This window comes from Elephantulus edwardii, unplaced genomic scaffold, assembly GCF_000299155.1.
Source record: "Elephantulus edwardii isolate Elephantulus edwardi_28Jun2011 unplaced genomic scaffold, EleEdw1.0 scaffold00315, whole genome shotgun sequence".
Lineage (NCBI taxonomy): Eukaryota > Metazoa > Chordata > Mammalia > Macroscelidea > Macroscelididae > Elephantulus > Elephantulus edwardii.
In genome coordinates this window covers 63,417-84,148 of record NW_006400065.1, presented here as the reverse complement: position 1 = coordinate 84,148, position 20,732 = coordinate 63,417, and the positions used below count along the sequence as shown (strand labels likewise).

Below are 20,732 nucleotides of genomic sequence, written 5' to 3'. Positions count from 1 at the left end.
TGGAAGCAATTGAAAGTAGGTCTATCTGTGCATTACTGATGAGGTGTCAGGAAGCTCTCTGCTGGCTTAGTGGGTAAGGAGCTGCACTGCCAATCCCAGAGGCATATGATTCGAATCCACCAGCCGCTCCACAAGAGAAAGATGGCCGGTCTCCTCCGGTGGAATTTACTGCCTCTGAAAACCTGCTGGGGGGTCAGCTGTGGGTCAGTTCCGACTTGATGACACACAGCAACAACTGTTATGGTTTTTAAATTTTTTTTTTTTAAGTTTTACACTGGTTTTACCTACAAAGTTCGTGTACATTGCCCCTCACACAGGATCCCACCCCTCCCTCCACCCATAGGGTGGAACAATTATGTTGTAAAAACAAAACCCAAAGTCTGAACAGTTCTAAGTGTAGTTTGTCATAACTTGAACACGTCATCGATTGAGACAGCCTGTGGCTGCATGAATGAATCACCATTTAATTTCTTTTCTTCCTTTTTTTTTTACCATCGAGTAGAATCTGATTGGCACAAGAGGAGGTTGCCCCTCCTTCTCCAGCAGAGCATCTGGTGGATTCAGACCATGCACCTTCAGGATTGAAGCACAGCTTCTTGCCACGAGGCCACCAGAGCTTCCTTACCGTTTCATTTCTTATGACTCAGTGATATTCCACTCTGTGCAGGCACCACATTTTTATTCATCCGTTCATCCTCGGGTGGACATTTGGGCTGTTGACACCTTTTGAATTTTATGAGGACGGGCTTGGGTGTGGGCAGAAAGTTTCATTGATCTTACAAGACGCCGCCAGACCGCAAGTCAGACAGACACTCCCGAGGGTCACTCCCAAGTAGCTAACACGGTCAACTGCCAACCAAAAGTTTGCAGGTCTGAATCCACTAAGAGGTGCCTCGGAAGAAAGGCCTGGTGCTCTGCTTTGGGAAAATACCAATCATTGAAAGAAAACACAGGATGCACCCTTACCCACACGGGGTTGCGGTTGCTGGTTTTGGCTGAGATAAAGAAGCTTCTCCGAGGGAGCCGAGCTGATTGTGGTAACTCTGCCCACAGCGCTGTGCTAGAACCCATCAGAGCCCTGTTCTCCCTCTCCTTGCCTCCCTACTGCCTTGTCCACGTGGTCCAAGCTGGCTCCCTCTGCCACTTCTTAAATCGAATGGAAGTTAGAATGAGGGCTCAGTTGATGGCTTTTAACACAAGAGAAGGAGGGGGAAAGAGGGAAGGCTTCTCTTTCAAGGACTCTTTGTCCCCCCTGCTCTTGAGTCATCTGGACTCACAGAGACCCCTGTGAAACAGAGCAGAACTGCCCTCTAGGGTACCCAAGGCTGTAATCTTGGGGGGAGCCCCGGTGGTGCACTGGCTAAGCACTCAGATACTAACTAGAAGGTCAGTGGTTCAAACCTACCAGCTAGTTGTTCTGTGAGGGAAAGATGCGGCAATCGGCATCTGTAAAAATTCCAGCCCACCTCGCCTCACCTCTGGTTTCATCACTTGTTCTCTGCCGAAAGCATCGAGGGGAATGCTCTTCCCCTAGATCCTTACATGGCTCCCTCTTTCCCCTTCTTCAAGTCTTTGCTTCCAGATCATCTCAGTGAATCATCCCTCTGCTTTCCCCATTTGAAACCTCAATTTTCAACACTCCCAACCTTTCCTTTTCATTTCCCCACTGCCCTATTCACCATCTGACATGCCGTGGGTTTGAGTTCTTTATTTTGTTTCCTGCCTCTCTGCTCCGCCACAGAGGTCATCTGTTTTGCTCACTGCCAGGTCTAGAACTGTTCTTGGCACAGGTCAGTTCTTTTGTTTTGTTTTGTTCTTATTATTTTTATGTGTGTATCGTCAAATCAAGTCTGACTGGTACAGGAGGAGAGTGTCCCTCCTTCTTCAGCAGAACATCTGATGGATTCAAACTGTGCACCTCTGGGATCGCAGTCCAGCTTCTTGCCACTAGGCCACCAGAGCTCGCCAAGGCACAGGTCAGTTTGCTGAATGAATGAATGAGTGGATGAATAAACGGAAGACTTGGTGACATTCATCATGGGGCTGACGGCTAGAGTTACCAGCAGGCTCCTTAGAGGCTGAGCTGAGAAGGACTTGAATGGCCAGGGAGGCCTTAGGAGGTACAAAGGGCTAATGCTGCCGACTGCAAACCAAAAGGTTGGGGACTCAGAGTCACCCAGAGGTATGTCGGAAGAAAGGCCTGGCAATCTGCTTCGGAAAAGCTGAAACCACTATGGAGCGGAGTTGATTGACACACACGGGAGTGTCATGAGTTGCAACTGTCTTGACGGCAACTGGTTTGAAGGTGCCAGAGCCGCTGGAAGCGGTGGCAGCTTGCCAGGGCTGAGGGCTGGCACCTGGGGCCACAGGCTTGTCAGGCCTCCCTGCCATGTGCTCTGCCCCTTGGGGCCTGTGGGGTGGGGTGGCCTCGGCCCCAGGGAGAGAAAGGGTGACTGGTGGGGTGGAAGCAGGCCTGGGGCATTGTGCTCAGATGACTGGGAGGCCAAGTGGCCACTTGTGAAGGCTGGCTTGAGGCAGGCCTTTGTGCCTAAATATACATGTGGGGAGACTTTAAGGGGCCGAGGAGGCCAGAACATGCTTTTCTTTCTTTCTTTTTTCTTTTATTTGTTTTTTAACCTGCTTTTCTGGGCACGTGATCTGGGCCAGGTTTTCTGACAGAACAGACTCAAGGGCGGGCAGGTGGCACACTCTCTGGTCCCCCACCTGGGACTTGCTGAGATGTGTCTGTGGCTCAGTCTATCCTCACAGCCCCTGCTGGCCTGGGCCTGCTGGGATTCGGTCATGTTTTCCATAGGCCAAAGGGCCCCATGGGAGGGCTGCAGTGTGATCTTCTCTCCATCCACCCGGCCAGGGACCCCCTTCAAGGGGCTGGCACCAGCTGGCAGTAAGGGGCAGGATCGGGGTTCAGCAGGTCCTGGGAGGCAGGGATGGGGGAGGGAGAGAAAGGAATGATTATTTGGAGGTGAGGATGGCAGGGCGACAGAATGACAGAGAAAGACCACATCAGAGACTGTGAGATACTCAGAGGGAAGGGAGGATGCAGCTGGAAGAGCCACAGAAGTTTCCAGAAGAGCAAACAAAAGATGTAGACATGCAGTGACAGAGAAGGGAGAGACTCATAAATGGAGAGAGACAGACAGGGACCAGAAGGAACAAAGAAATGTAAAGAGAAAGAGCTGAGGAGTGAACCGTTACAAAGACACAGAAACCCTTTGTGGACCAACCGTCAGACAGGAAACAATCATGTCTTTATCCAAACAACATGCGCCCTGTATCAGACTTATTTCATTAGTTTTTTTGTGCGTGTTTTATGCACACACATGTGATTTCCAAAGGCTCATTATGTGTGAAAATATATTTGTTTGCTTGGTCGACTAAAACACAATAAAAAATTTTGGAAAGAAGAAAAAAAGAAGACAAAGAAATGGAGAGATAATTATTTGTAAACTTTCACTTAATTAAAGAATGCTGTTTCCTTAATATGTGCATACGCCTTTGTTACGTGCTGTCGAGTCAGTGATGACTCATAGACCTTATGAACAGCTCTGAACCCTGCCCTTGTCCTGGGCCAGTCTCACTGCCTCGCCACACTTGCCCCCATTGCCACAGCCACTGTGCCAGTCATCCAGGGTCTTCCTCTCCTGCACTGACCCTCCAACCTTCCAAACATAATGCCATTCTCCAAGGACTGGTCCCTCCTGGCCATGTGCCCAAAATATGACAGATGGAGTTTCATAATTCTTATCTACAAGGAGCAACCTCGTTTCACCTTCTCCAAGACAGACCTGTTTGTTCTCTTGGCAGTCCATGGTATGTTCAATACTCTTCTCCAGCCCCACAACTCAAAAGGCATAGATTCTTCTGTTATCATTAGTCATTGTCCAGCTCTCTGATGCATAGTAAGTAATTGCGAAGACCATGGCCTAGCTCAGGCGCACCTTAGTCTCTAGACTGAAATTGTTGCTCCTTTGCACTGTGGAGATGTCTCTAACAGTAGACTTTCCCAAAGCAATTTGCCTTTTGATTTCCTGGTGCCAATAGTATTGATGATGGACCCAGGCAAGATGAAATTTTTAACAACTGTAATCTCTTTTCCATTCATCATGATGCTGCCAATTGGCCCGGTGGTGATAATTATCTTTGTTTTCTTGATGTTGAGATGCAATTTATATTGAAGACTGTAGTCCTTGACCTGCAGCAAACGCTTCTCAGTTTTTGTGAGCAAGATTGTGTCACCTGCATAATGTTGTTGGTGAGTCTTCCTCCAATTTTTCCTCATAAAGTTCAGAATCCTGAATGATCTGTTCTGCATATAGATTGAAAAGCTGTGGAGACAGGCCACATCCCTAACACTCCTTTTTTGATTTTGAACCGTGCAGTGTTTACTTACTCTGTTCTGACTATTGTTTCCTGGTCCAAGTATAGTTTTCGCATGAGCACAGTCAAGTGCTCTGGGATTCCCATTCTTCTCAAGGTTAGTCACAATTTGTTGTGATCCACACAGTCAAATGTTTTTGCATAGTCAATAAAACACAAATAGATATTCTTCTGGTACTCTCTGCTTTTAGTCAAGATCCATCTGACATTGTCAATAATGCTTCTATAAGGTGCCGTGACCTCTTCTGAACCCACCTTGTATTTCTGGCAGTTCTCTGTCTATGGTCCTGTCGTTTTTGGATAATCTTCAGCAAGATTTTGCTTGTGTGTGATTTTAGTGATATTGTTCAAGAATTTCCACACTTTGCTGGATCACTTTTTTTTTTGAATGAGAATAAATATAGATCTCCTCTAGTCAGTTGGCCAAGTAGCTGTCCTCCCGATTTTTTTTTTTGCACAACCTGGTGAGCACACCCAGGGCTGCATCTACTTGTTGGTGGAATATGCATTTGAAAAGGCTGTATACTCTATAAGACTATAATGATTAAGTAGTTTCTTTAAAACTTTGAAGTTTAAGTAAAAAAAATGTGCTGTGGGTGGAAGGAAAAATGTGGATGGAGGGGGAGAAAGGGAGAGAGAAACCAACCCCGTAGTGAGACTCCTAAGTGTGGGACAGAGAAGCACATAGACAGACAGACGGAGACAGGGCAAATAGGAGGGTTGGGGAGGTAATGATGTGAGACCCAGGCCCAGAAGTGGCAGCTCTGGTGGCTCTGGCTCTGGCCTTCTGTGATTTAAGACTCTGACTCCCTCTTACAAAGGAAGAAACTACAATCTTGAGAGGAGAGAGATTTATGAGGCTGTGACTGGGGAACCAGAGGAGTGAGGCCAGTGCCCCCCACCTCCCCTCCGACCTAGACTCTCAGCTCCACAGGTCCCCGTCCCCATACCTCCCGGCTCCACACCTGGTAATGATGGTTCTCTGGTTCCGGCTGCAGGGGTGCGGGCAGAGGTGGGTGCTGCCGAGAAAGAGCAAGATGAGTCAGACCCCTGGTCCCTCCGCTCTCCCCCGCCTTCCGCCCTTTGACCTTTGGCATGCTGACAGCCCTAGCTCTGAATTTCCCATTGCACATGGCCATCTCGGGGAAAACCGCCCCTGTTGTCGAGTGGACGCTCAAATTAATCAGAAGCGTGGCCCATGGAGCCCACCCGCTGCCCGGGAGCAGAAAGGAGCCGAGGTCTGAAGCTGCAGACCTGCAGAACCTGTGTGGGGCCCGCTGGGGCAGTTCTGCTCAGCCGCCAGGGTCATGATGAATTGGAATCGACGCTACAGCAGGAGATTTGCCTTTTGCCAGTAAGTTTCTGATTTGATGTCATTTGAATAGCTTCTAATCTGATCTAAAAGTAATGGCTGCTGGGTGACAAGTGCTTCTCCACGAGAAAAATCAAACCACCTGCAGCCACCACCTTCAGAAACAAGTGCTGCTCGGAGGTTGGTGAATTTTGTCAACCAGGAGTGTAAACGTGCCCCTTGACTGTGGGTTCGAGTGTCTGAAGGCACCTTGCAAACTCCGAGGGGAGGTGTCTGTGAGAAGTAGGCTTTTAGGAAGGGGTGCACTTACCGTGGCTGGGTTTGTGGGCCTCGTGTCCCTGAGGGGGGACACCAGGAGCATGGGGGATGGCATCACCTCGTAGATGTTGTTGTCATCTCCTGAAGCAAGGGACAAGGGGTTGTACTGCCTGGCAGATGGCCCGTAAGGTCACCCTGGTGATCTCATGCCACTCATTCAACAAATTTTCTTACAGACCCCTCTGTGTGCCCAGCCTCGTGCTTGGGACAGCTGCGTACCCAGGATCACTGTGCTGGTCTTCACAGCCCAGGAAGGATGTCCTTGTAAAGACAGAGGTGCACTTGCCCTAAGCCGTGGTAGCTTCATTTGCATCTTGCACTTGTGGAAGTTCTGAGGTGTACTCCCCCTCATCACCGCACACCCCCTCCACCCCAGACCACACCACCACCTCCACAAACTGACCAGTCCCCTTGGTAGGCCTCAGGTACCATATCTGCACCATTGCTGTCCAAACCTATCTTAGGCTGCATTGGGTGAATCTGCTGCAGAAACCCTGGAAAGTGCTAGCGAGCAAGGAAGTCACCTTGAGGACTGAGGTGCCGTGGTTTTTTCAGCTGCCTCATATGCATGCAGAAGCTGGATGGTTAATAAGAAAGACCCGAGACTGTTGTTGTTAAGGGCTGCCAAGTTGAGTATTCTTAGTGACCCTTTGAACGAAAGTGCTGGGCCCTGTCCTGTCCTGTCCCATCCTTGTCATCTCTGATATACTTGAGCCTCTGGCCTTGAAATTGCGGTTTTGGCAGAGGATGTCACGTGTCCCTTGGGCTGCGGAGAGGAGATGCTATAATGTGTCTGGGGGCAGGTGCCGCCAGAGTGGCCATTAGGAGTAAAGATGGTGAGACGGGCCTCATTCACTGTGAGGATGTTGTCAGGAGGGACCCGAGCCTGGACAAGGACGTCATGCTTGGAAAAGCAGAGGGTCCCCGAAGGAAAGGAGGACTCTCAATGTGATGGACTGACACACCAATCGCAGCAATGGCCTTAAATGCCACAGATTTTGTGTGGATGGTACAGGATCGGACCTGTTGTTTATAGGGTTGCTATGAGTCGTACACAACTTGGTGGTGGTACACAACAACAACAACAACAACAACATCTTTTTATTGTACACGAGGTCACTAGGAGTTGCAGCTGCCTTGACCTCTGCTGGCACAGTCTGTAGGGAGTTGCACCGCTAACCCAAAGGCCAACAGGCCTCTGCTGGATCGAATCTCAGCAGTGGTTCTGCAGGATATAGATGGACAATCTCTTCCTATGCAATTTATCACCTTGGAAATCTGCTGACGGGTGAGCTGTGAGTCACTTCTGACTTGACACCAATGAGAATAAGTGAGTGAATAATAAGGCGAAAGACAGATCTGTCCCTAGATAATGACCAGCCAGAGTGAGTAGGAGCTTGGAGGGCAGCCTAGCTGAGCTGAGAATTATGAGGAAGTCAGGGAGAGCTTCCTGGAGGAAGGGATTCCAGAATGCAACGTCAAGAGAGGAAACAGCTCATGCAGAGGTCTAGTTGGACAAGTGTGTGCATGTGTGTATGTGTGTTAGTACTTTCTGTGTTTGATGAACTATGTTTTATTTGTCTGGATAAGAAATTAACTGTTCTGAGTGGTGCAGACTATCTGTGATTGGCTAGTAACTTATAGGTTACCAGTTCAAACTTAGCCATTCCAGAACTGTGGAAGAACCAGGCCTGGTGATCTGCTCCCAAAGAGATGTCAGTAAACCTAACAGTCAACAAGTTCTGCCCAAACTAATCACAGAAACAAATGGGAAACAATGGATAAAATATGAAGATATATGGGCATTGAAGCCAAGGAAGACAATGGGAACCAGGTCATGAAGGGGCTTGAGAATCATGTTTGGAGCTTGTACTTTGTTTCAAAGGTACTGCAGAGCCGTGGAGGAGAGTTGAGCAGAGGAGGGACAGGGCTGGAACACTAGAAGGAGGTGAGCCTAGAGGCTAGAGAGAATTGAGGAGCCCAGGGCTGGAGCCTGGGCTTGATAATGGTGTGTGGAGAACTGAACCCTCTGCTGGAGAATGATGGGGTGCAGGGGGTGAGGAACAGAGTCAGAAGCAGAGACTGCAGGGGAGGGAGCCTCAGGTATGCCCAGATGAAGAAATGGCAGAGGATAAGTCACTGAGAAGAAGGGAACAGGCTTAGGGTGGGCACTGAGGTGCTCAGGTTGGTGCTGGGAGACTGGGGACTCTAGAGAAGTGTAGGGGTGTCTGTGACTTGGAGGCCCTCTGAATAGGAAAGAACCAGGGTCTGTGGTTATGGGGAGAAGGAACCTTTTGGGGGGACTGGGTAGGTAGTTAGTGTTGGGGTCCCCACTTACTAGTATTATGATCCAAGTTCAGCTCTGGTTTCTCTGGGTGGGTCATCCTGGGGGCAGAGAGAACTTCAAATTAATAACTATTCATTGCAGGTGGGTGGAGAGAGGTCCAGAGAAGATGGGAAACCCACCAGGTCCCAGAGAGCAAGGTGAGTCTGCTTCAGCATTGATGTTTCAGCCTTGAAAGATCCCACCGCATTGTGTCGTCTAAAATCTCCATCCTCGTCTCCCACAGTCCCCAGCTCTTGTCTCACAATCCCCAGCTCCACGCTCGCAAATATTCTCCCATAACCCTCCCCCACCCAACCCTTCCTCACTTGCCCCAGCTGCCTGGACACAATGCTGCTAGACTCTGCCTCAAATATCACCATTTACACAGACTACCCAGAGGAGTTTGCTCCATGCATCTGCTTCACTGGTTTTCTTACCTTTTCTCTTTTTTTCTACCTTCTATTCCTATATTCCTGTCTTGTTGAGTGTTTTTGCCATAAAAGGGTATTGAATTTGGCCAAATGCCTTTTCTGTGTTGATTGATGTGATCACGTATTCTTTTCTCCAATGTATGAGGTGTCTGCCTATGGAAAGATCTCCAGCCTTGGAAACCCTAGGGAGCAGTTATGCTCAGGCAAGCCGGGTTGTCCCGAGTCAGAATGGGCTCTGCAGCAGTGACTGCTTGGTAAGCTTGCTTACATTGCTTGGTTTTCTAATCAAGCTTGTGTGCTTGGGATAACTTACATTTCATTGTGGTGTATAATTCTTTTTTAAATAAAACTTTTATACTGGTTTATTTACAAAGTTTGTGGTGTGTTTTTTATAATGTACTTTTTAAAATTATTAATTTTAATGAAAGTTTACAGAGACTTAGGATTTCCATTCATTCATTGTTGCACTTTGCTCCCTGCCTACTCCCTCTGCCCTAATTCGCTCTTCTCTTTGAAAAGTAAGTCTTTCAGTGTTATACAATCCCTCCCCCAAGTCCACTCCACTATGCAGCCTTCGTTCTAGACTCCTGTCATGACAATAATATCTAATCATATATCCCTTTTAAACAGTTCTCTCCCTCACCTCTTTCAATGTGGTGTATAATTCTTGCACCAAGTCTTTGAGTTCACTTTGTTGAGTATTTTTGCTTCTGTATTTATTTATAAGGGATTTTGCCTGCAGTTTTCTCTTGTAACGTGGTGTTTTTTTCTTTCTTCTTGTAATGTTTTAATTTGGTTTTGCTATTACACAAAATAGCAACTGTCTGGGTGGTGTCCAAATCCCTTGTCAGTGATCCTAATCCCTGACAAATCCATGAGATTAAGAATGTGAAGTACTAGCAAGACTAGCAAGTAGGTGCTACGTTGTGACTAGAAAACGTATTTATTCATTTTCTAGCCAAACAACAGACAAACCTATAAAGTGATCAGCAACCCCAGGGAGGTTAATTAGCCATACAAGAGCTGAAGTCTGCATTTGTTCAGGGATGAAGCATGCAAGGCAGACAGGAAGAAAGAAGGATGAAGGGAAGTGCACTACCTGAGGTGGAATTGGGAGGGATGTGCCTTCTTCACAAGGATTGTAATTCATGGCATGAAACAATGAGCACAAAATGTTGAATGGAAGGAAGACCCCCGATGAGATGGATTGATTCAGTTACTGGGATAATGGGGGGTGGTGGTGTAGGTGTGTTGGAGACAATAAGGATTGGCAAGGGCTAGGACAGGGTTTAGGTATGTTGTACATGGGGTCACTATGAGTTGCAGGCAGCTCGATGGCACATAACAAAAACAACAAAGATGTTAATGGAGACCTCTGGTGGCCTAATGGGTCAGGAGTAGGGTTGCCAACCCAAAGCATTATAGAATGATGGGCAGTCACCTCATGCATGGTTTATAGCCACAGAAAACCCGCTGGAGAGAATACCCCGTCGCTTTATGAATCAGGGTTAAATCTCTCTCAGGGAGGAGTGATAGGGAATGGCAAAGGACACACTGACAAAGGAGATTAATCAGAACTGGTTTTGACAAGAACTGTGGCAATGGGACAATTAAAACAGACTTTCGGGGGGGGGAAAGGAGGAACGAACTGGGGAGGGGGTAGAGAAAATGGTGCAACAATGAATGAATGGAAACCCCAAATCTCTAAATGTTCATTAAAATTAATAAAATAAAATAAAAAAAAGAAAGAAAACCCACTGGAGGGTCCGCTATGAGTCTATTCTAGCTTCAAGGCCCATGACCACAATCAAATGTTACTGAGACAGGACTAGAGAAATTAAGTCATGATGTAGTTGTCCCTCGTGCAGTGATTAGCTATAATCTGATCAGCCAATGAGCACGTTGGGTACGTGAGTGATGTCAGAAGTAGTGGCCACTCTTGGCGCATAATGACGCCATAGAGGCGGGACCAGGGTGAGACCCACCCACTAAACTTTGAACTCTCCATGGCATCTTCTCATTGGCTCGGACTCCAGCCTCAAGGGCCACTCAGAGAACGAGGCGGTAAATAGGGCCTCGCCTCCATCGTACCCGGCTTGGCCTCCATGTTTTCTGCGATGACGCACATCTGTCTCTTTGGGGTGTAACTTAATAATAACTCTATCTTTATTATTTTATCCTAAAGAGAAAAGAAAAAGAGATAAAAGGAGAGAGGAAGAAACAACAGAGAGTGAAGAAAATCCAGAGAGAGGGGGTCCCCCAGAGCTGGCACCCCCAGCGCGGATGTCCAGCGTCCTAACCGGTAAGAGAACAAATTCCTGTCTTTTAAACCCTTCCACTGTGGTGTGTCTGCTATAACAGATGACAAAGGCAATTGCTGCAGGTGGTTTGGTTTTATTCGGCCCTATACGTGTTTGCAGATCCTGCCCGACCCATTAGCAGTTTTTGTGACGATTAGACGAGATGATAAACCTGAAAATTATAATATATTCGTGAATATATTCGTAGCATAACATATAAGTGACTCTCATGGTCACCCTGGTAGGATGTCTGCGTAGGAGTTCTGTTTCATCTTGGAATGCGCTGGGATGTTCTGGAACATTCTGTGTGTCTCAGGTCTCGTCCCTTGGATTGCTGATGGTGAATTTTCCACCAGAGACTTGGTGATATTGCCCAGAACATATCTTATCAAGCTTGTAAGGAGTAAAATGGTGGGGTGAACAGGGAGCCCTGGGAACTGTTAGGGCGCAAACTTAGTTACTGGGAGCCACGTTGGCAAACCACGAGGGGAGCATGTACGCTGACATGAAGCTGCCATTGAGGAAAACAGGATTAAGAAGTATATGGAGCGTTTTTTGTTTTCTTGTTTTTTTAAAAAAACGAATCCCTGGATCCAGCCATACCTGAAGCTCATCAGTTATGTTAAACACAACAAAGCAAAATCTCCTCTATTTGTCAAGTCAGAGGGTTTTGTTTTTGTTGTTTTAAATGAGAGTTAGAAGTTATCTTTCCCTTGTATTTCTAATACAAGATGGAAAGATTCTTTTCATGTTAGGAGTCCCAAGAATTGAAGAGATCGTGTATGTCTTAGACTCTGTGATCTGTGCAAGGACGGCTGGAGCCCAGAAAGGAGGACAAGACAGAGGGAAGGGGAAGGCCCAGGACTCCCTTACCTGTGGTTCCGGCTCTTCCAGCCTTTCATTATCAGGAAATAGGCAAAGCAGCCAATGAGGAGGGCCCCAGCAGCGAGAGAGCCAATGACGATGGCCACCATGATGCCCATGTTCACGGGAATGTGGGTCTTGGACAGCTGCTCATGCTTTTCTGAGAAAGAGAAAGGACCTTGTAATGACTTAGGAGGGTGTCGCCTTCCACTGCCCCAGTGACTACCTATCCTGCCTTAGTGATTGTCCCTCATACACCAGTGACTGCCCATCCTGCCCCAGTGATTACTCATCCTGCCCCAGTGACTGCCTTTCCTTCCCTAGTGATTACCCATCCTGCCCCCAGTGATTGCCCATCCTGCCCCAGTGACTGCCCATCCTGCCCCAGTGACTGCCCACCCTGCCCCAGTGATTGCCCATCCTGCCCCAGTGACTGCCCGTCCTGCCCCAGTGACTGCCCGTCCTGCCCCAGAGATTACCCATCCTGCCCCAGTGATTACCCATTCGGCCCCAGTGACTACCCATCCCCAGTGATTACCCGTCCTGCCCCAGTGACTGCCCATCCGGCCTTAGTACTGCCCATCCTGCCCCAGTGATTACCCGTCCTGCCTCATTAAGCACCTGCAAGGCTTTTTATATCCCTATTTGTATGTTTGCTTTCTCCCAATCAAAACAGAACTTCTCCCAGAGTAGACAGACTTGCCCTAGAGCTGGAGCCCTGAATTCAGAGTCCTAGTTTCCTGGACTGTTAGAAAATAAATTTCTGTTTGTTAAAGCCACCTCCTGTTGCTTTTCTCTTTGAGCAGCTCTTGTTGTTAAGTGCCGTTGAGTTGCTTGCGACTCATAGTGACCCTATGTACAACAGCTCTGAACCCAGCTCTATTCTGTGCCAACCTCATTGTCTCTGACACACCTACTCCCATTACCTCAGTCACTGAATCGATCCATCTCATCGAGGGTTTTTCCTCTCTTGCACAGTCCCTCCACCCTCCCAAACATGATGTCCCTGTCCAAGGACTGGTCCCTTCTTGCAACATGCCCAGAGTATGTCAGATGAAACTCCAGAATCCTTGACTCTTAAGAAGCAGCCCGGGTTCACCCTCTCCAGCCGAACCTGTTTGTTCTAGCAGTCCATGGTATATTCAACACTCTTCTCCAGCACACAGCTCAAAGGCATCAATTCTTCTCCTATCATCCCTAGTCATTGTCCAGTTCTCTGATGGATAACACACAATTGTGAAGACTATGGCCAGCCTGACGTCATTGCTCTTTAGTACTCTGGAGAGGTCCCTGATGGCTGACTTTCCCAATGCAATGAATCTCTTGATTTCTTTGCTGCTGGTACCAAGGGTGTTGATTATGGAGCCAAACAAGCTAAAACTCTTAACAATCTCGATATCTTCATCCCATAATGATGCTGCCAATTAGAGAACTCAATTTTACTATCCTTGTCTTCAAGAAGCAACCTGATTGCTCTTCCTCCAAGATAGACTTGTTCTTTTGGCAATTTATGGGATATTCTGTACTTTGTCCAACACAACAGCTCAAGGGCATAGATTCTTCTGTTATCCTTACTCCGCGTGGAACTTACAGGTGTACATGAAGCAATTGAAAATGCCTTGGCTTGGCACCTTCATCTTTAAAACTCACATGCTCACCTTTTACGTTTTACTTTGGAGAGGTCCTTGACAGCAGCTTTTCCCAAGGCAATATGTCTTTTGTTTGCTTGCATGCTACTACCATGAGTCATAGTTGACAATACATAACAACAACAAAGAGAATTAAGACAGGGAGCTTGGGGAGAGGAGAATGAAAAGGTGACAAACCTGTGAGTCATTGTCCCAGTTTTACTATTGACCCAACTAGAGGGCTCACACAATCTGTAAGATGTTCTGAGTACCTCAATGGAGTATGGGGTGACCTTAGTGGGTATCCACGCCCAACAAGCATATAATCCATTTAAGGGTTATTTGTTGCCATCAAGTTGCTTCTGATTATCCGAGACCTTATGTCCAACACAACTAAACACCAACAGGTCCTGTGTCGTCCTCCCCATCATCTGCATGTTCAAGTTCATCTTTGCAGCTTCCATACCAACCCCTCTCACTGTGGGTCGCCTGTGCCTTCATGGTCTCATTTCCCCAAACATGATGATGTCTTCTCACAGTTGGTTCCTTCCTGATGATGGGCACAAAGCAAGCTGGTGTGTATACAGTGTTGAATTGGAAACTGATTTGCTTGGTAAACTTGCAGCCCAGTCACCATAACATGTTAAAAAAAAATGTCCTCTGGAGGTACATAGGGTCTCTATGAGTTGGAATTCTCAGCATCTGTCTTGGTTTTTAATGTGTGCCAGGATTGATTTTTCTGGATGTTGCAAACTGTTACTGTTCACAGCAGATAACCAAAAACCTGCCACTTTGAATGCACACTGAGGTACCTTGGAAGAAAGGCCTGGTGATCGGTTTCCAAAAGATTATAGCCATTGAAAATGCCACCAAGCATGGTTCTCTTAACACCTGTGTGGGGGTGCATCAGAACTGATTCCACTGCATTTTCATATTTGATGATGAACCAAGCAAAGTCTTCAACACTGGAGCACTAATGTTGAACAAGAATGATAATAAATCTACATCCTGATTTTCACAAGGGACAGCAGGTTCCCCGAGTTCTCTGCTCCCCTCTTCATCCTATTTGACCCTGTGGGCCCTTGATTTCTAGAAAACAGCCCACATGCTGGGCCAGGCCAGTCCCCATTCTTTCTCCATCTCTGCCTCCCTCTCTCCAGCTCCCCTTGTCTCCATCCTTGCATTTTGGAAGAAGAGATTCCAGATATGCACGGCAACCTGGGCTGGAACCCTGTTTAGCCTGGCAGTGAGGACCCTGGAGGGAGCACCAAGAACGGTGATGGCACCCTCTGGAGCGGAAGGCACGCCATGCCTTTCCCGCTGGGCTCCCATTCACTTGTTCACCCCGTGCTGCACGTGGCCCTGTTCTGGGTGCACAGAAAGCTGAGCCTCCTAAAACTGACACCTGGGGCCTGCTTGTGGGGTTGCCCAAGGTGACCCACAAGTCGAGTCAATCAAAGGAAGTTCCTGGGGAAATTGGTTCTAACTACTCACCTATTAACCAAAACCTTTCAAATTCACCCAGTGGCATATGGAAGAAAGGTGTGATGATCTGTTTTGGAATACCACAGCCACTGGAACCTTGTGAGTGCATGCAGTTCTTCTCTTGACACACAGGGGTCGTTGTGAGTTGGAATCTGCTTGGTGGCAGTTGGTTTTCTGTCCTCACAGTCTGAGCCTTGGCTCCTGTGTCTTCTGGCACTGGCCCCTAGGGTGCCTTTTCTTATGCTCCTGCTGAGCCAGGCTGCCCCTTTGGATTCCTGCCACAGGCCCCTTGACCAGGCTCTGCCCAGATCCCTCCCTTGGCTCCTGTTCCCTGGTATTAGAGCATCCACTCATATCCTTCAAGCCTTCCCAGGCACCCAATCCGATACCCCAAATCTTTTCCAGACTGATTGGTTCCAACTCATGGTGACCCAGTGTGTACCAGAGAGGAACTGTGCTCCCTCGCTGTATACTCAGCTTTATGCAGATAACATGCACCTACATGCTTTTGCCAACTAAGAAAAACCCTTGCTTGCACTCTATGCGCATTCTGTGAGTGCACGTTGTGTGTGTATAGAGTGTTATTTGTGTAGATATGGCAATGCTGTAATCCCTGTATTTTCCCACAGCATCTGCCACTGTTCAAATGATCGTGTGTGAGAGAGATATCATTTAGTTGACATCTATCTTCCTCAGTGGTCTGTGAGTTTTGTGAGAATGGAGGAAGGCTGTTTGGGTCACTACTAGTGCTTTCCAGTAAAAAGTGGTCACAGAGAAGGGACATGGGCAGAGTTTGCTGAAGTCATGAATAAAGGAGCAGTGTATGGTTTGCAGTGAGTCAGTGGTTGAGTGAAGGTTTACAGAGCAAATCAGGTTCTCGTATACATTTTGTTTTACGACTTTGATGACAGTCTCCACATCCACATGGTAACAACACTCTTCCCACTTCCACCCTGTGATGCTTGTTTCAGTCACACTTCCAACCTCTTCTACTTGTTTTCTGAGCAAATGCGGTCCTTTTCATCTCGTGTGGCTGGTTGTTCTAAGGACCCAGTGCCTCCCTGGTGCTATTGGTCACCTTACAGGCTTGTATGTTGTTTGGATGAAAGTTGAGTTATGGGAATGAAATCACCTCATGGGCATGAAAGGGTTTGAAAGCTCATAACAACAGCCAACAAGGGCCTCAGTCTCAGGGGTCCCATCAGTCTCTGAGACCAGTAAACCTAGTATTTTATGGTTTAGTGCTTGTTATCTGCCAGCCTTTCCTATACTAACAGATATCATCTTCACAGGGGCTCTGTGAGGTGGCTGGTATTATGAGACCCATTTTACAGAAGGGGAAGATAAGACACACAGACGTTATGATTTATGCAGGATCACATAAAGACCGAAGCCAAACCCAAGTCGACTCTGACAGTGACAGTGACCCTCCATTGGATTTAAGGGAAGAGAGCTGCCCGTCTTTCTCCCATGGACACAAGGTAGATTTGAACTGCTGACCTTTCAGTTAGCAGCTCAAAATGTAACTCACTGCACCGCCAGGGCTCCTCTTAGGGTCCCGTAGTTGTAAAGGCATTCACCAGGAGGCTGTAGCAAAGCAAGTGGGCCAAGGAGGGCCCTGATGTGGAGACATCTGAGCAGAGACTGGAGGGAGAGGAGCGAAGGAGAAGTCATGTAGTTTCTAGGGGAAAAGTTCTCAGCAGAAGGAACAGCAGGTGCAAAAGCCCCGTGGCCAGACTAGCCTGCTGCATTCTGAGCACAGACAACACTGGGCTGGTTCTCCCACATGGCGACACCATGTGTTCCCGAGTGGAACTGCACCCATTTGTTCTGAAGCAGGGGATTTCATGGAAATAGATCCATCCCCAGGCCTTTCTTCTGAGATGCCTCTCAGTCAGCCTGAATGTCTGTCCTTTCAGTTGCCACATCTGTTAACTGTGTGCACTCCTGAGGACTCTGAGCATGCAGTAGGCACTCACTAAATACTTGATTGTTAACACAGAAAGAAGTCTATGAGCCAGTGTTTCTTTAGGTTCTTGATTCAAATATGGCAGGTGAGCCTTCAGTAGATATTTTGTTCACTAATGACTAGATAGGAGAATTTAGGAACAGTATTCTGTATCCTCACAGCCCAGAACACAGTTGTTGTTGTTGTTGTTGTTGATTGCCGTCGAGCTGAGCACGACTCAGTGACCTTATGAACAAAAGGCCTGAAGCCCCTCGACAACTGTCGACATTTATCAAAGTTCATAGAGTTACCAGAGGCATGTTGTTTAGGTAGTGGATGCCACTCCTGCCTCCAGAACACAGTAGGTGCTCAATATATGTTGATGGATGAATGGAAAAAATCAGCAAGACAGTGTTTGTGCCTGGTGCAGAGTAGAGGACAGTATGTGTTGATGGACAGGTGAGATGGTGGTTGAGCTTGGAACACAGTAGGTGCTCACTATGTGCTAACTGGATGGATGAATGAAAAGGATCAGCCTGGAATACAGTAGGTAACACTAAGTGGTGATGGATGAATGAGAAAATCAGCAAGGTCATGTTTGCTTTGAACACAGTAGGTGCTCGGGGTGTGTTGATGGAAGTGAGGTGGGTGAGATGGTGGTTGGGCGTGGAACACAGTAGGTGCGCAGTACTTGATGGATAAGTGAGGGTCATTCGGATGGTGCTTGCACAGTATGTTTGCTGCCCACTTCCTCACCCCTAACACTCACCCATCACCTGGACTGTGGTCTTGGCCTTCATGGTCCAGGAGGGGTTGATGGTGACGACCACCTGGTAGAGGCCACTGTCGTTGGGCTGGATGTGGCGCAGCAGCATGGAGCCGTTGGCGAGGCCAACGATGTCACGCTGCTTCATGGCGCTGCCGTCCCTCTGGGGCCGCTTCAGGCCTGGAATGTAGGAGAACAGCATGGTGCCTCCATCAGTCTTCTCCCCCTGGTACCAGTTGAAGTCCTGGAAGTTGCCTGGGATACCTTGGACAGACAGGAGGAGGTCTTGGTTCTTTAGAGGCTCCTCTGGAATCTTCTGGATGTGGAGGGCTGCCTGGGAGTTCTGGAGGGTCCAGAGGGCCAGGACTGAGGCTGTGGGGAGATAAGGCATGTCTGAGATCGGGTCTTAGTGTTCCCTTCCCTAAAGCTCTCTGAGTACCTCTCAGTACTGGGATTGATTAGTGATGTCTGTGCGGGGTGAGGTGTGGAGAACACAGGCTCGAATGCCATCCCGTTGACCCTGAAGGTTCTCTGCTCCAAGGTGCTGTGTGGCCTGCCTCTAGACATGTGGACTCTGAATTCATTCATTCAGCCAATACTTGTTGGCTACCATCCACTCAGCCCTGACTTGTGATGACTGTATGCACAATGAAATGAAAGGCCCCCAGTCCTACACCAGCCCTCTGAGCAAGTGTGGAATGGACAGCTAAACTTGTGAGCCAGAGGACTTTCTCTGGCTAATTGTTGGAATCAGATCACCAGACCTTTCTTCCTTGTGCCTGTGGTCTGATAGCTGGTCTTGTACCATATCTAATGTATACGTCTGACTACTGTCTGTGCTTGTGGTTGTTGTGTTCCATTGAGTCAGAACTGACTCACAGCTGATCCCCCATTGGGTTTTCAGAGCTGGTTAATCTCAGGGGAGGAGCATCTAGTGGATTCAAACTGTGCGCTTTTGTGTTAGCAGTGCAGCTCCTTAGCACTAGGCCACCAGAGCTTCCTTGGCAAAGTAGAGAGTCAGAAAACAAAACGAAACAAAACAGCCCTAAGGAGATGGGTTGACACAGTGATAGCAACACTGGGCTCAAAACCAGAGGTTGTGGGGTACAGGGCTCAGCAGCGTTTGTACAGAGGTGGGGACCATCTGGGTGTCACCAGATGCCAACAATGTGCTTACAAATATCCCGGGATTTTAGGCACTGGGAATCCAGAAGGGAACCAGACACAGAGAAATCCTGCCCTTGGGGTCCTGTCCTTCTGGAAGATTCCTTAGATAAAATGGGGAAAGTGCTGTCATATTACTTCCTGCTCCCTTTCCCCCACCCCATTTAAGAATTTCATCTTCCTTTCTAACTCTTCCCTCCTCGTAAAGAGAACTCGAGTCTCAGGGATGAGCCCTGTCTTCTCCCCTCAGCCCTGGGCTACCTTCCTCCTTACCTGAGAGCAGGAGTCCCTTTGAGACACAGCCCTGGGCTCTGGTGGGAATCGCCATCCTGGGGTGCTGTGATGATGCCCCGGGGACTCCTGCTGGTCAACGAGGGACAGCAGGGCTGGGCCCTGGCTGGTGAAATGGGCCAGTCAGTGGGTGCTCCGGGGGCACCTCTGGGACATGGCACAGCCTCGGCACCCCCTTTTCCACCAAGACTCCAGCTGAGCTCCCAGGGTTGGGAGCTCAGACACTGGTTGAACCAGTTTCCCAGGGCGACTGGGAACTTCCTGGGACTCCTCCCTTTACCCTCAGTGTCTGCTTCCCACTCAGTATGGCTGCCACTGGCGACAGCAGGGATGGGAGCACCACTGGGGACAGCCTTGGGATTGACAGACAGACCCCCACATGTAGTTTAAAGAATAAGGTGTGCTTGAGCCACGTCATGGTCTATCCAGTTGGTTTCTCTGCGTCTGAAAGTTGGATGAGTATGACAGAAGAGTCAAAGCTTTTGAATTATGGTTCTGGAGAAGAGCACTGTCAGGTACCACTGATCTTGATTCCAACTCCCAGCGGCCCCGTGGACACAGAAGGAAGCTCTACCCATTCTTGCTCCATCCTCCCCATCTCTGTGGTTCTCGAGCTCATTGTGGCCACCACAGTGTCCATCCATCTCCTTGAAGGTCTTCCTCTTTCTAGTGCACTCTCTACTTTACCCTGGTAGCAGCAGGCAAGAAATAAAAAGAAGAGTTGCATTGGGGAAGTCTGCTGTGGAAGACAGCTCCAAAGTTCTAAAGAGCAAGGACGTCAGCATAAAGACTAAGGTGCACCTTGTCCAGGCCATGGTCTTTTCAGTTGCTTCCTATGTACCTGAAAGTTGGACAGTGAGTAAGAATGGCAGGAGAAGAAGGGATGCCTTTGAGTTGTGGTGTTGGATAGGAGGACCGGGTATCCCATGGACTGCCAAAAGAACGAGCAGTGCTGTCTTGGAGGGAGTGTCACCAGGGTGCTCCTTAGTGGCAAGGATTGTGAAACTTCTTCTCATTTACTTTGGGCATGTTGTCAGGAGGGGCTAGAGTTTTAATAAAGGTAGAGAAGATTAGCAAATGATAGGAAGACTCAAGAAAATGGACTGAGGCCATGTCACACTGGGCTTGAGCATGAAGACGGGGCAGGATGGGACAAGGTTCAGATCTGCTGTTTGTAGGGTCACTAAGTTGTCGACTTGATAGCACTTAACAACTGTAAACAACTACTGTGTGACCTAATCAAACAACCACCACCCACAACCATTCCCATTTCCCAGATGAGGAAACTGAGGCTCAGGTGGCAGAGGTGTGCTGTGACCCATGCCTGGCTTACTCCAAAGCTCTCCATGTGGTGTCTTCAAAACAGCTCTGTACTTGCTCCTTCATTGCTAGGCACACTTTCCTGTTAGGTGGGCCTGGGGACACAGTGATGACTATGACCCTTCCTGCCCTGTCCTCAAGTCCTGGAGAGGGACTCACTGACCCATTCCCAGACAAGGAT

General features: G+C 48.2%; 1 protein-coding gene across 1 annotated transcript; it reads right to left on the bottom strand.

The window, feature by feature from the left end:
• Positions 1 to 2,881: 2,881 nt before the first annotated feature.
• Positions 2,882 to 19,268, bottom strand: CEACAM19 (carcinoembryonic antigen-related cell adhesion molecule 19). The gene is made up of 6 exons (XM_006901256.1): positions 19,214 to 19,268; positions 17,780 to 18,148; positions 11,959 to 12,109; positions 6,021 to 6,138; positions 5,364 to 5,417; positions 2,882 to 2,935 (listed from the first exon to the last, which is right to left on the bottom strand). The coding sequence occupies exons 1-6, from the start codon at positions 19,266 to 19,268 to the stop codon at positions 2,882 to 2,884; spliced, it is 801 nt and encodes a 266-aa protein (XP_006901318.1).
• Between the last annotated feature and the right edge of the window lie 1,464 nt (positions 19,269 to 20,732).